This window comes from Saccopteryx leptura, chromosome 10 (genome assembly GCF_036850995.1).
Source record: "Saccopteryx leptura isolate mSacLep1 chromosome 10, mSacLep1_pri_phased_curated, whole genome shotgun sequence".
Classification (NCBI taxonomy): Eukaryota; Metazoa; Chordata; class Mammalia; order Chiroptera; family Emballonuridae; genus Saccopteryx; species Saccopteryx leptura.
Genome location: NC_089512.1, coordinates 19,466,828 through 19,482,202, shown reverse-complemented (window position 1 = coordinate 19,482,202; position 15,375 = coordinate 19,466,828). Strand labels below are relative to the sequence as shown.

Genomic DNA, 15,375 nt, shown 5'->3' with positions numbered 1-15,375 from the left:
CTAAGTACTTCTAGAATCTGCCACTGCTACTCAAACACTGTATCTCACCTCCTCCCTGTGTCTATCTACCCCCTCCCCGCTGCCTGTACCCTACTTGCCTCTGCCCGAGTCCACCATCCACACAAGAGTCAAAACAATCTTTTATAAATACAAGCAAGGCCACGTATTCCTATGCTCAAAACTGTCCAGCAGCCACAGGGATCACTCAGAATAACATCCCAAGTCCTTGCAATGTCCCACCAAGCCCTAGGATCCAGCCCTCGCTGTCTCTTAGTTTCTGCCAACAATGCCCAGTTCACTCTGATCCAGCCACACAGATCTCCTTGTTCGGTCCATCCTGGGCCTTTCACTGCTGTCCCCTCTGGACAGATCACTCTTCCACTAGATAGTCACAAGGCTGACTCCCTCATTTCTAATCTGGTCTGTAATCCAGCGTCACCTGGGAGACTCCTACCCTGTGACCAGGTTATCCGAGAGGCCAGAACCCACCCCCACTCCATCCCCTCTCCCCCTCCCTGCGTGGTCTGTGTCTCTTCACTGTACTTCTCATCATCACACTTTCTCCTCTCTTGCTTATTGTCTGTCTCTTCCCACTACCACACGGCTCCGTGAGGGTGTGGACTCTCTTCCCACTACCACACGGCTCCGTGAGGGTGTGGACTCTCTTCCCACTACCACACGGCTCCGTGAGGGTGTGGACTCTCTTCCCACTACCACACGGCTCCACGAGGGTGTGGACTCTCTTCCCACTACCACACGGCTCCACGAGGGTGTGGACTCTCTTCCACTACCACACGGCTCCACGAGGGTGTGGACTCTCTTCCCACTACCACACGGCTCCACGAGGGTGTGGACTCTCTTCCCACTACCACACGGCTCCACGAGGGTGTGGACTCTCTTCCCACTACCACACGGCTCCACGAGGGTGTGGACTCTCTTCCCACTACCACACGGCTCCGTGAGGGTGTGGACTCTCTTCCCACTACCACACGGCTCCGTGAGGGTGTGGACTCTCTTCCCACTACCACACGGCTCCACGAGGGTGTGGACTCTCTTCCCACTACCACACGGCTCCACGAGGGTGTGGACTCTCTTCCCACTACCACACGGCTCCGTGAGGGTGTGGACTCTCAGTGTTTTGCTCCAGCTGCACTCCCAGTGCCTAGAAGAATACTCAGCAGATGGAGTGCTCATAAATATACGTTATATGAGCAATGACTAATCAGTGCCTTTTATATACCTGAAAACTAGGTAAAATGGACATAAGCCGCCAAGCTCAACATTGCATTCTGTGGTGCTCTCTCGCTGGAGCCCAGAGCTTAGCCTAGCAGCTCCTCCAGCATGTCCTGAACACCACACCACCTGCTTCAAACCCTCCGAAGGTTTCCCAGCAAGCTCACCCTCCTTTACCTGGCTCACAAGGCTCCGCAGCACCTGACCCCGGTACACACACACTGCAGGTTCAACCGTGCCACTCACCAGCACACGCTCTGTCCAGCCCCCATGCTTTCCCCTCTCTGGCTTCGCCCATGCTGTTCCCTCTGCGAACAATGCCCTTCCACCTAACCCTCCCACTAATGCCCACTCATCCTTCAAGCTCAACCTAAATGCCCCTTCCTCAGAGAGCTCTTTTGTGGCCCTCCATCTTTTGTGGTTCCTCCTTTCTCTTTTCTGTTCCTTCCTAGGCTACCCACAATTTGTGGAAATGTACATTAGAGCAGTGGTCCCCAACCTTTTTTGGGCCATGGACCGGTTTAATGTCAGAAAATATTTTCACGGACCGGCCTTTAGGGTGGGATGGATAAAAGTATCACGTGACCGAGACAAGCATCAAGAGTGAGTCTTAGACGGATGGAACAGAGGGAATCTGGTCATTTTTAAAAAAATAAAACATCGTTCAGACTTAAATATAAATAAAATAGAAATAGTATGTTATTTATTCTTTCTCTGCGGACTGGTACCAAATGGCCCACGGACCGGTACTGGTCCGCGGCCCGGGGGTTGGAGACCACTGCATTAGATGTTTTCACCAGCAACTTGGGTTATGGAACCACAGCTGAGGATAGAGGGCCAACAAGGGTACTTCCGGAGGCGGGACCAGCTACATCCTGTGTGGGGCCCGGTGAAAAACGAAAAGGCAGGTTCTCTTGTTCGAAATTATTAAGAACTTCAAGACAGTGACAGGCATTAGACAAAGCAGAGAGACTTCAGAGCAGGGTTGCTGTGTGACCCCTCTGGCCACATGCCCATGAAACTGCCCTGTCCGGTGACCACAGTTAATTGACTAAGTTAAAATGTGGACCTAGGGACCCATGTCAGGCTGGTGACTTGTGAGGGCACCGACACGGTCACCTCCTCAAAGACAGGCGGCACGCTCGTTTCACACCTCACAGCAGACCTTCATCCTTGAATCAAAGAATGCTCTACCTCTCGAGCGCCTGCTCCTCAGACACTCTGCTCAGGCTAAGATCTCCGGCTGACAGTTTAGCACACGCTGAACTTAATGACCTGGGCAGGAACCAAGGAGAGAAAAGACAGTAAGGAGGCAGAATTTCGGTGCCCTTTATATGATGCAGGGCAGCAGGAGCCCACAAACCTTATGTGACGCTACAACGGGGGTCCCCAAACTACGGCCCGCGGGCCACATGCGGCCCCCTTAGGCCATTTATCCGGCCCCCGCCACACTTCTGGAAGGGTACCTCTTTCATTGGTGGTCAGTGAGAGGAGCATAGTTCCCACTGAAATATTGGTCAGTTTGTTGATTTAAATTTACTTGTTCTTTATTTTAAATATTGTATTTGTTCCCGTTTTGTTTTTTTACTTTAAAATAAGATATGTGCAGTGTGCATAGGAATTTGTTCATAGTTTTTTTTATAGTCTGGCCCTCCAACGGTCTGAGGGACAGTGAACTGGCCCCCTGTGTAAAAAGTTTGGGGACCCCTGCGCTACAAGGTTTACCTCTTCCATTCACAAGTATTTCAGCTTCTCAAATTCCGCCTTGCTTTGTGAATAGCAGCTTCTTCCAGTATATAAGTTAATAAACTACAGACCGGACAAGCTTGTCTTTCACACGGCCTACCGAGTATTGAATAAACCCAACATGTGCTCTTTTAGGACTAGACCATGGCTCCAGAAATGCAAAGCAATCAGATCCCAACAGAATAATAAGATACACTGTTCTGATTCCCTTATTTTAAAACAAGAAAGCTATATACCGTGATTGATGTCTCCGAGAAAGTCAACCTGCCATAATCCAGTCCCTCAGTAATTTACTGTGTTTCTCCACATCTGACTGGACAATTTCAGCTATTCTGAGTGTCTCTCCTATATCATTCATGAATCCACACCAATGTGTTACAAATATTGTTTTAAATACGACCCACAGGCCCTGGCCGGTTGGCTCAGCGGTAGAGCATCGGCCTGGCATGCAGGGGGACCTGGGTTCGATTCCCGGCCAGGGCACATAGGAGAAGCGCCCATTTGCTTCTCCACCCCCCACCTCCTTCCTCTCTGTCTCTCTCTTCCCCTCCCGCAGCCAAGGCTCCATTGGAGCAAAGATGGCCCGGGCGCTGGAGATGGCTCCTTAGCCTCTGCCCCAGGCGCTAGAGTGGCTCTGGTCTTGGCAGAGCGACGCCCCAGAGGGGCAGAGCATCGCCCCCTGGTGGGCAGAGCGTCGCCCCTGGTGGGTGTGCCGGGTGGATCCCGGTCGGGCGCATGCGGGAGTCTGTCTGACTGTCTCTCCCCGTTTCCAGCTTCAGAAAAAAAAATAAATACGACCCACAAGAATTCGTTTTATATCTTGGCCCAGTACACATATATCAACAGAAATAAAAGTTGCATGTGCAATGCGTTGATATTTCCTATTGTATTTTATTTCCATTTTTAGAAATGATCATCTGACCCAGTAAATTGGTTTTACAACCTACTCAATGTGTCATGAACCTCAGTTTAGAAATGGGATTTTTAGATCCTGCTGGTACCTATATTCCATCCTCTGGCTCTTAACTCACGCTCCATCTGAGCTGTCTACACAATCCACAAGAATAACAAAGAGCTGGCTTTTTCAAAGGCAAACATTTAAAATGGTTCCTCCAGCAAAAGGGACATGAGCATTCTACAGCCTGAAGACTCGAACGAAGAGAAGGCAGCACAGCGTAGGGCAGGTGTCTGTCCACAGCCCAGCGGGCCAAGCTGGGGGACCCGGCACAGGGCGGACAATGGCAAGGTTAGCAAACCTGCCAGGTCAGGCCCCCTCCACATGGGCCCGCTATTTTGTTTTAAAGCGGTACAGTCTTGCAGAGTACCAGACACACTCATATTCAAACAGATAAAACCATTCCAAACGAAAGGCTTTTCTGTCATCCTTGAGGCTCCCAACTCCTCTGTCTCCTATACATGGTCAGTCTCCACATCATCTTCCTCTTCAAAGACTCTCTCACACCCACCCCCTCTCTCACCCCCTTTTCCTCTGGCCTCCAGTCCAGTCTGAGGTGAATTTGAGGACTCTGGACTCTTCGCTGCAGCCACACAAGCCAGTGACCCTCGAGGTGGCTTCCGCAGGCTGCGCCCTCAGCGGCTCTAAGCAATCAAGGACATCCGCATCTTTCTGGCTGACCTTCAGAACCTAGAACTTCCATCACAGCATACACACACCCCCGTCATGTTTCTCCACACCCCCCAACAGCTGCTCCTCTACAACACACTCCGCCCAGCACACAACACAGCACCTCCCAGGGGTAAGAATGACGGATGCCTAGCACGAGTTCAGCCCTGAGCGAGGTCTCTACACAGGACCTCTGATTCTCACACTGCCTTCCAGGGAGGCAGCAGGACAGCCAAGTCCAGGCACTCTACCCCCCACAATGCCCCCGACGACACCTCAGGACACTGGATGAGGTCCCTCAGGAAGAATTACACTGAGCGCAGCACCAGGAAGTTAGCTGCATGTGTGCCAACCAACGGGTCTATTTCTTCACACAGGGACAATGAGATCTGGACCACCAACAAGGTTGCCTTTTGGGGACCAGCTGTGAAAGCCAGTGACAGCAGCAGCAGCAAGTCATGGCTCGGTGTGCACAGTGGCCTCACTCCTGTTTCCTCTCTGAGGCCACTGTGCCCTATCTATCTCTATAGAGCATCTGGAACCTATAGAGCAGGGGTCCCCAAACTACGGCCCGCGGGCCACATGCGGCCCCCTGAGGCCATTTACCCGGCCCCCGCCGCACTTCCGGAAGGGGCACCTCTTTCATTGGTGGTCAGTGAGAGGAGCACATTGACCATCTCATTAGCCAAAAGCAGGCCGTAGTTTCCATTGAAATACTGGTCAGTTTGTTGATTTAAATTTACTTGTTCTTTATTTTAAATATTGTATTTGTTCCCGTTTTGTTTTTTTACTTTAAAATAAGATATGTGCAGTGTGCATAGGGATTTGTTCATAGTTTTTTTTATAGTCCGGCCCTCCAACGGTCTGAGGGACAGTGAACTGGCCCCCTGTGTAAAAAGTTTGGGGACCCCTGCCATAGAGCATCTAGGACACAGCAGGGAACAAATACCCTATCCTGAGTCTTCCTTATCTCATACGCCTTTTCTGACGCTCTCCCTGCCCTGGTAGAGTCACAGCTCCCGCTGGGAAGCAACTGCAAGGCTCGTGCTCAGAGGACGAGCAGAACTCTCCTTGCACATGACACCTGGACTCCCAGTCCTTGGCTGCAATTCTGAGCTCCTCCCCACTCTGCTTTTCCGGTCTCACCACAAGGAAAGGAACGGGAGCCGGGAAGGCTCAGAGGCAGAGACGGCACCCAGACAACCGGCCGCCAACCCAGAGGGACACGCCAACCTTACCTTGGTCAAATCCATCCCAAGTTTGAGCTGTGAAATGAGATGAAGAATTACACTGCGCTGATCTTCCATGACGCCCAGCTCTGTCTCTTCCTTATCTTCAGTGTCGCTTTTTTCATCTTCGGACAGAACCAATTCAGGGCCTGAGTTTGGCTAGAACAAGATCATCAGCAAACATCACTAGCTGGTCCCGCAAAAGTCAGAAGCACAGTACATGAACCCATAAGCTTAGCAATGACAGAGGGAGCCCCATTCTGCCCCAGGAAGAGTTTCTCTACAAGCCAGTACAATTGGCCATGGGGTGGAGGATGACCATTTTGGGGGTGCAGGCCACCTTTAGCTACTGCACATGCCCTCTGATTTCCCATCACCCCCTATTAGTGAACCTGCTGGCCTAAGAACTTTCCCTGACAAAGTTTCCCGCTCTTTAAGAAACTATAACATATAGCAGGGGTCGGGAACCTATGGCTCGCGAGCCAGATGTGGCTATTTTGATGGCTGCATCTGGCTCACAGACAAATCTTTAATAAAAATATAAAATATTCTCATGTATTACAATCCATTCATTTCCTACCGCTCATGTTCATGGTTGCAGTGGCTGGAGCCAATCACAGCTGTCCTCTGGGACAACACCAAATTTTTATTGGATAATGACTAATGTACACGGGTCATTGTATGGCTCTCACGGAATTACATTTTAAAATATGTGGCGTTCATGGCTCTCTCAGCCAAAAAGGTTTCCGACCACTGACATATAGGAACGAGCCCCCTTCACCTTGACTGTTCCCAAACAATACTCCCCTATTAACTTGCACAACCCAGGGCACTTTATCTCTAACACAGATTCTTTTGTTTTTAAGTAAAAGTCTGATACCCTGGGGAGTGACTGAAATTATGTTGTTTATGAGAAAATTTTACTCTGAGACTTTCTCCTGTTTCACACCAATTAATATCACTCTAGCGAGTGTAAAACAATGACTCGGGTTGGCATTGATTCAGAGAGGCAGACAAAAATGAAAATGAAGAGGCAAATCTCTGATGTTATAATAATGCTGAAATACATTCTAGCCAACTGGCCCTGCTCTCCTGGATGCAAGTTCATTAATTCAATTGCATGGTTCTATTTTTCCAATGACATAAAAAACAGGAGAGTTAATCAACAAAATGAGAGAAGGGAATGACTGAGCATAAAATCTTTCAATACCTAAGAATCAAGAACTCAGGCAACTATGTAAAATTGTCCTGGGAATTCTGTTGAAAAAAGTAACCCTGTTCCACTGTTCCACATTTATCTGTATTCTTATGGCCCTTGTTTATATGCAAGCAAAATCACTCTGCACAAAACAGTATACAGTTGTTTCGGAGCCTGACCAGGTGGTGGCGCAGTGAATAGAGGGTTGGCCTGGCATGCTGAGGACCCCGGTTCAAAACCCTAAGGTCACTGGCTTGAGCACAGACTCATCCAGCTTGAGCGTGGGCTCACCAGCTTGAGCGTGGGGAAGCCGGCTTGAGCATGGTATCATAGACATGACCCCATGATTGTTAGCTTGAGCCTAAAGGTTGCTGGCTTGAAGCCCAAGGTCGCTGGCTTGAGCAAGGGGTCACTGGCTCAGCTGAAGCTCCCCAGTCAGGGCATGTATGAGAAAGCAATCAATGAACAATTAAAGTGACGCAACTATGAGTCGATGCTTCTCATCTCTCTCCCTTCCTGGCTGTCTCTCTCTCTCTCTCTCTGTCTCTCTCGTGAATGCTAAAGAAAAAAGTTGTTTCTGATTATCGATGACAGGTCAGACATAAGGAACTCGCTGTATGGAAACACAGAAGCTCAGAGATATTGAATACGAAAGGATACAGACATGCTCAATATCTCATCATGCTCCCAAACACTCAGTACTGCATTTAACTTTCAAGTATAGCATCTAGCAGGAGGAGAAGTTTCCGTGTGGAAACTAATGATTTTAAATCTCATTAGACAGAACTGTCTCATTTTATTTGAAGGCACTTCTAATACGCAAAGGTTGCATTAGTGATTGAGGTCGTTTAATTGTCTGGACTAACATACACATACCAGCCATTCATTCTCAGGACTCCAGAGAGGAAATACTGTACTCCCCCGCCATGGGGTAGGCATTTTTTTTAATCTTATTTTTATTAATTTTAATGCAGTGACATTGACAAATCAGGGTATATATGTTCCGAGAAAACATCTCCAGATTATTTTGACCTTTGATTATGCTGCATACCCCTCACTCAAAGTCAAATCGTCCTCCGTTACCTTCTATCTGGTTTTCTTTGTGCCCCTACCCTCCCCCGACTCCCTCCCTCTCCTCCTTCCTCACCCCCTCCCCACCCCTCCACCCCACTCCGTTACCATCACATACTTATCCATGTCTCTGAATTTCATTTTTATGTCCCATCTATGCATGGGTTCATATAGTTCTTAGTTTTTTCTGATTTTTAACATTTGAAATTAAATAGACATTTTCCATAGATATACTACTCGAATTATTCCCAAGTTTTCTCTGAGGAAGCCCGATTCCGGGTGGACAGTAGGGAAGGCTCGGGGATGCCCACGGTGCTTTCCCCCAGCCAAGAGTGGAGTTTCCTCCACCGTGTGCCTGGTATTCGAGCTTCATCGCAGTGTGCGTTGCTGACATCGTCGGCAAGTGGCTTGGCTCGAATAAACCGAAATAACTGAGGCCGCTGGACTCCACCCTGGTTCAGAGAAGACGAATCGGAGGGACATCTGGGGGCTCTGGGCTGCCTTGATTCCACGCTGGGAAGTCGAGAACTCAAGACACAGTCCCTACAGTAGCAAAGGTACTGCTGTTTCTACTTCTTTGTGGTAACCTAGAAGTTGGTAACTTGTATCAGACTTCCTCTCAAACCCGGGGCACCTGGAGGAGGAGAAGGCAATGCCTGGGTATCTTGTTTTGGGAAGAAAATGGACAATCAAAAACAAATCAAGGGCCCTGGCTGGGTAGCTCATTTGGTTAGAGCATAAACTCGGTTGATGGTTTGATCCCCGGTCAGGGCACATACAAGAGACAACCAATGAATACAAAAATAAGTGGAACAACAAATTTCTCTCTCTCTCTCTCTCTCTCTCTCTCTCTCTCTCTCTCTCTTTCTCCTTTCCCCTCTCTCTAAAATCAAGGGGAAAAAAAGTCAAGGTACCATCAGGGACCCAATCATCTCAACAAGGCAGCCACATTATGAGTGCAATCATTCCTGCTTGAAACTAGTTGTTTTCACAAAGTACTGACTGCAAACTCAACAGCTCAATAGCTCAAGTGAAGCAGCCATAGGCTTTATAAAGCGAAATTCTTTCTTCTTTTTGAGAGAGAAGAAGGAAGAGGGGAAGTGGGGAAGAGAGAGAGAAAGAAGCATCAACTCGTTACACTTAGTTGTGCACCCACTGATTACTTCTCATAAGTGCCCTGACTAGGGCTCAAACCGGTGACCGTGAGATCAAGCTGGCCCTCAAGATCAGGCTGGTAAGCTTGGGATAGAGTCAGTGACCCCTGGGATCGAGCTGGTGACCTCTGTGCTCCTAGGCGATGTACTATCCAAGGCACCATCAGCCAGGGCATGATTCTTTCTCCTGAAAATGCAATTTCCTATTTGCCACAAGCCAGTACATGGGGAAATCAGCACCTGCTCACTCACGGCCCCCCTCAGTGCGCTGTGTTGACAGACCACCGGGACCACCTCCTCCTCCTGCTATACGCTGTACCTGAAAATTAAACGCAGCTTCTTCCTAATTCCAATACATTCCAGGAAGCCTTCAGCAAGATCCTGACATGTGATACGAAGAACGCACAGGAATGGAGAGGTGAGCACAAACCTCTCCAGCTCGTCCCACATCAATCCACGTCACATGTCCTGTGTCTGATGACGACTCTCAGAGACACTGGCTGCAGCAGAGAGAACTGAGGCTAATACACAAGCCCCAGAAGCTACTCACTCCAAGTGACTTGTGGCCAGAGCTCCTGAGACCCCAAAGTCCTGCCAAGAGAAGACAGGGCATCCCCAGGGAGCCCCACACACGTGCCTGCTTGGCTCAGACCCTTAGCCAACGTGTGCCCTGAGCTCAAACAAGGATCCAGCAATATTCTGTCTCCCACCGCTTCTGAGAATTTGCCTTTTCTCTTACAGTATGATTTGCAAAACAATTCACCCACCCAATCAGGGTTTTATTTTAAAACTCTGGTTTCAGTAATCACATTGTTAGTGAACACCTTAGAGGGTACCCACAATTCCAACCGTACCAGAACTCAGTCCGTTTGCAGAAAGGTGAGACTGCCCTCTGTTTTGGGTCCAAAACGAAAGCAGCTCGTGGAGACAACAGTGGGACTATTCAACAAGTCAACTCATTTCGGAAGGCGTCAATTGGCAACGTCAATTCAAATGTCAACATCCGTAAAGCTCCTGTTCACAGGCACCGCAAGCAGTGGAGGATCTGAAGAGCCAGGATTCTGATGGAGTTCTACAGGCAGAAAGCCTTCCTCCCCTTTGGGGTCAAGGGTTTGTTGATTCTGCTACTTTTGAGATAAAATCCAAAACAGTACTAACCGTCCCTGGCTCTGCGTCTGGTCTCTATAATCTGGCCCACGTGACCACCCACGTTCTCATCTGCCCTCCCCGAGTTCTGCTTCTGTCCCGGGGGCCCCTGTATGCCCACACCCTCCGGTCCCTAGGGATTTCCACTTGTGGAGCAGTGACAACTGTCTTTTTTATTATTATTATTCATTTGAGAGAGAGACAGACAGACAGACAAACAGAAAGGAGGAGCAGGAAGCATCAACTCCCATATGTGCCTTGACCAGGCAAGCCCAGGGTTTTGAACTGGCAACCTCAGTGTTTCCAGGTCGACACTTTATCCACTGCGCCACCACAGGTCAGGCGACAACTGTCTTTGAGGTGAACAAGAGGTCTCTCCCTCTCAGAAGAAAACCAAAAATAAAGGTCTCAGCATGCTGAGAAAGTTCATAAGACTTATGCAAGAAGAATCTTTAAATACCCTATCCCCAGAGATCTTCGCAAATGAGCCAGCCCTGCCGTAAAAAACATACGCAAACTTGAAGACAAAATGGAATTAAAATGTGTTTTAAAGAGAAGTGGGCTTTGGAATAATGAGGTTTTTTAATAAAAACAAAAATGACTCAATATTTCCCATGGCGTGAACACCTCAGGGCATCTGGCACTACGAGAACCGAGTGACTCATCAAGCCTATTAGCAAACGGGGGTCGGGACCAGTGAACCTGAGGAGCAGGAAAGAGCCACACGGTGGGCTGGGGTTTGGGGGACTCCTTGGTAGCTTAGTAGTGACCTGTGCCCCAGAACAAAAGTTCTTAGTCTGGGCCCTATGGACGCTCCTTAAGGTATCTACCACTGCCCTTGCTATTTTCTATAAAAATTGTATGTCTGGGCATTCTTCTAGAGAGAAGCGGTCCATGCTGTCCTAGGATTCTTAGAAGGGTGTCCTCAGGGCCTCTCAGGAACCGAGGGGTCTGAGGTCGTGTGAGAGAGAGAGCCTCCACTCCCCACGTGGGAGCAGCCTGAGCAGATAGTCAGCATCCGCAGGCGCGTCCTGCCTGGAACCCCACCTCTGCTCTCGCCCAGCAGGGCGCAGCACACCCAGGACCCCACAGTGAGGCCCAGACCAGAAGCAGAACTGTGCACCGGTCTTCTCAAGGGGACACCTCTGTGGGGGACACGCTGAACTTGGGCTTCCATCTCTTCTTTTAATCCTTCAATACAAATGTAAATTCCAAGCCAGACTGACATTCCAATCTGTTTTATTCAACACACATATGTAATTCAACTACAGTTTGGGTCGGTTCCAGGAAAAACCGTGAAACAGACATTTCTCTTCAGAGTCCATTCATCGCCTTACTGCAGGCTCCACTCCACCCCATGCTCCCAAAATCTACTCCCCGGTCCTGAGCCGCACTCCTGTCTTTCTTTTTGCAGAGTATTTCCAATCCACCCTTCTTTGTTCACAATGATCTTCTTTCTTAACTAAGACCTGGCCTCAGAGACCCGGGGCCAATATTAGCAGTTGGACCTACTAACGACCTGTTTATTTGTAAACGCCTATTAACCCAGTGTCTTAACTCAAAGGGCTGAACTCTTAGATTTGAGCCATTAGGGGAGAAGCTTGTGCAGTTGCATAGCCAAACCTTGTAGAAGCCCTTTTCCTGTTGAACAGGGAGCGGGTCCATGTCTGTGATGTCAGGGCTCCACCCTGACATCACAGACATGCAGGGGCGAGGGGTCTACAAGGATTAAGGGGGCTCCTATAGCCATCCTCTGCCCAAATCAATAGGCATCAGCAGGAAAACAGAACCCACTGAGTTCAGGTGATTTGTCACTATCCTCAAAATCCAAAAAGGTAAAGCCAGGCCCTGGCAAGCTGGCTCAGCGGTAGAGCGTCGGCCCGGCCTGTGGAAGTTCCAGGTCAATTCCTGGCCGGGGCACACAGGAGAACCACCCATCTGCTTCTCCATCCTTCCTCCTCTCCTTTCTCTCTATCTCTCTCTTCCCTTCTCGCAGCCAAGGCTCCATTGGAGCAAAGTTGGCCCGGGCGCTGAGGACAGCTCCATGGCCTCTGCCTCAGGCGCTAGAATGGCTCCACCTACAACAGAGCAACGTCCCAGATGGGCAGAGCATCGCCCCCTGGCGGGCGTGCCGGGTGGATCCCAGTCGGGCGCATGCGGGAGTCTGTCTGACTGCCTCCCTACTTCTAACTTTGGAAAAATACAAAAAAAAAAAAAAAAAGTAAAGCCAGTTAGAGCCAGAGGATCAAATTCCCTCCCAGAAGCAAGCACAATGCAGCTCAATCATCTGAAAGCCTGGCATCGCTCCCTGTACACAGTCACCTTGGCACAGAGTGAACTGAGTCGTACCAAAGAACCCTGGTCTTGAATGACAAGAAGCAAACACTGTCCAGAGAATGTCTTTACGGGAAACCCAGCATGTCGAGAAGAACAGCTGCTATTCTGAGGGCCACAGAAAAGGTGGATGGTGGAGGAAAAGACCCAAAGCACCACCCTCAACGTCCTCAAATAAGAGAAACGCCACAGAGCACAGGAGTCACCAGGGAACGAGCGTCCTCCTGTGTAACTTACTCCCATCCCCACAACTTCATGGAACATGCAGTGGCATGCCGTAATGGCCACCAGGGCCAGTCTGCCTCTGGTCACGAGGAGATAAGAGTCAACAGAAGTGGGTTTACCAGAAAATGAGAGGTTCTAGAAAAAACAGAAGCGTGAAGTTGAACCCTGGACCAAGGGTAGGGGGCCAGAAAGACTGGAAGAGTAAGTGAGTGAAAGACCAAGGGGACGAACAAATAAACACAGTGACTATCGGAGGAGAGGCGAGGGGTCTGAGTGCCTAAGAGGTACAAGGGCCCAGGGACCAACTACTGAACCAATTTTTTTTTTTCAGTTCTAATGATAATGGTGTCACTGTTGTTGACTACACTTATGGAAACCATAAAACCAAGGATTTAGTCCCTTTAACTTCTGGTCTTTTTTTGTTGTTGTTGTTGTTTTTTTTTGCATTTCAGTATTCACCACTTATTTAACCAACCAAATGATCACGATCATTACTAGATCCTCATAGAGTATCTTCACGTTAGTAACATTTTCCATCCTGAAAAGCCCCGTCTAATAGCCCGAGGTCATGAGAACCGGGGTAGCTGCATTCAAAGACCCAGTCCAGCTTTGTACTCAAGTCAGGAACATCGGCATAGCCTTGGGTACACGAAGACAGCCAGCAGTCCCGCAAATTTCACTTGGTATTTTTGTCCCTCACCCCCCCCCCCAATAAAACATTTTTATTGCATAACTATCAAGTGCAAGGCGCTCCCTATCACGTGTGGTGGGGAAAGTCACTTCCCCTGAGAACATACGCGGACATTAAGTTTGTTACATGCATGCGAAGGGGCAGCTCCTGATGACCGATTGTCCTCCCACGTTGAGCACAGGCGGCCGCTCTCCTCCGGGACAGTCCCTCCGGTGCCTGTCTCTGAGTCCCCAAAAGGAGGCCACCTGGGCTGAGTGGAGGGTCTCTCGGTTGAATGGATGAGTCCTCTGGCCGGAAGTCACACCGGAGAACTTGTTGTCGGACACATGTCTTTGGATGGTGTCTTGTCCGGCTGATGCCCCTTGGCCCTGACGCAGGACGGCTTGTCGAAGGCTCCTCACACGCACACTATCATCTCTAGGGAGCCACGTCCAAAGCCGGCTGGCCAACTGTGCCTTGAAGGCCACCGCCCTATTCAGGGGACCTGGAGGTAGGTACAATGAGGCCACTGTCAGGGGGGGGACCCAACGGGGAAGTTAACAGGTTCAGGTGCAAGCACGTCCACACGGCGGGCGGGCCCCAGCTGCCGTTTCAGAGATGCTGAGTTGGTTGCCACTGACATCACAGTCCCGCGGCTGCCTCCCTTGTGGGTGTGCCGGCTGGCTGGCTCTACCCACACATACACACACACCCGGCACACCTGGCTCTCACAGACTGCAGGGACAGCTGCTCTTCCTGAGTAAAGGGGCCGACCTGCAGAAAGGTTCGTTTTAAATAAAGCACACCCTGGAAGGTAGAAGGAGGTCAGTGCTGGGGAGGAGAGAGAAGGTAGCAGGTGGGGGTGGCGGGACATTCGTCATCAGCCAAGCTCACCAGGAATAATTAATTATACTGAGAGGATTCCAGGGGGCGCATTCACAGGAACTAGCAGCCGTCAGTCCTCAAATTTCCACATGTCTGGCTTGAAAGTCATTTTTAAATGAAAATCATCTTTTTTAAAAGAAAGGAATTGAAAAGGAGCAAAGAAAAATCTAAAGAAAGGACACACGCCGAAATGCAAGCAGCAGCAGCAGCAGCAACAGATACAGTCGTTCATGGCTTCTGACGCAGAGCAGCGAGACCCTGGCTACCGCATGCAGGAACCAGGAGCCCACGAGCCACGTGCCCGAGTGGCTCCGGCATCAGCCTGCAGCCAGGACTACGGGGAGGGGCACACGAGAGGGGCCCGGGGCCAGGCGCCCCGGCAGATGCTGCAGGACATTACCTCGATGAGCACACGTGCAGCCCTTCCGCACCAGGTCCAGCCCGGGCTCGCCAGACGTCCTGAAAGCAAAGCCGTGTGGGCCGGAGGGGCCCGGGTCACCACAGCCCTCGCTCCGGCAGCCGCGCAGGCAGCCCAGGCCACATTCCCAAAGGCACAGGAAGCTCGAGAGTGAGCACGGGGATAGAAGTCACGAGAAGGAAAAGAAAGAGGCCACCAAAACGGAGACCACGATGCCCCGAGCTGTGGGAGGTGGCTAATCATCGAGGAAGAGCCCTGGACACCAACCGCCAATCACTGCCTCTGACCGGTCAGGCTCCGCATCCCGTCTGTGAAACGGGGGTGGCGCCGCCCCAGCTCAGAGGACTGCTGGCCGAGGGGCCGAAAGACGAGCACAGAGGGCAGTGGGCCAGCTCCGGGCGCGGAGGAAACACCTAGTACAGGGCCACTGCTCTCTGTGGCT

General features: G+C 50.2%; 1 protein-coding gene across 1 annotated transcript in view; it reads right to left on the bottom strand.

The window, feature by feature from the left end:
- The window catches only part of OSBPL10 (oxysterol binding protein like 10), a 296,950-nt gene that overhangs the window by 26,939 nt on the left and 254,636 nt on the right, over positions 1-15,375 (bottom strand). The window contains exon 7 of the mRNA XM_066350426.1: positions 5,842-5,991. Within this exon, the coding sequence (XP_066206523.1) occupies positions 5,842-5,991 (150 nt within the window). The remainder of the gene's footprint in view (positions 1-5,841; positions 5,992-15,375) is intronic.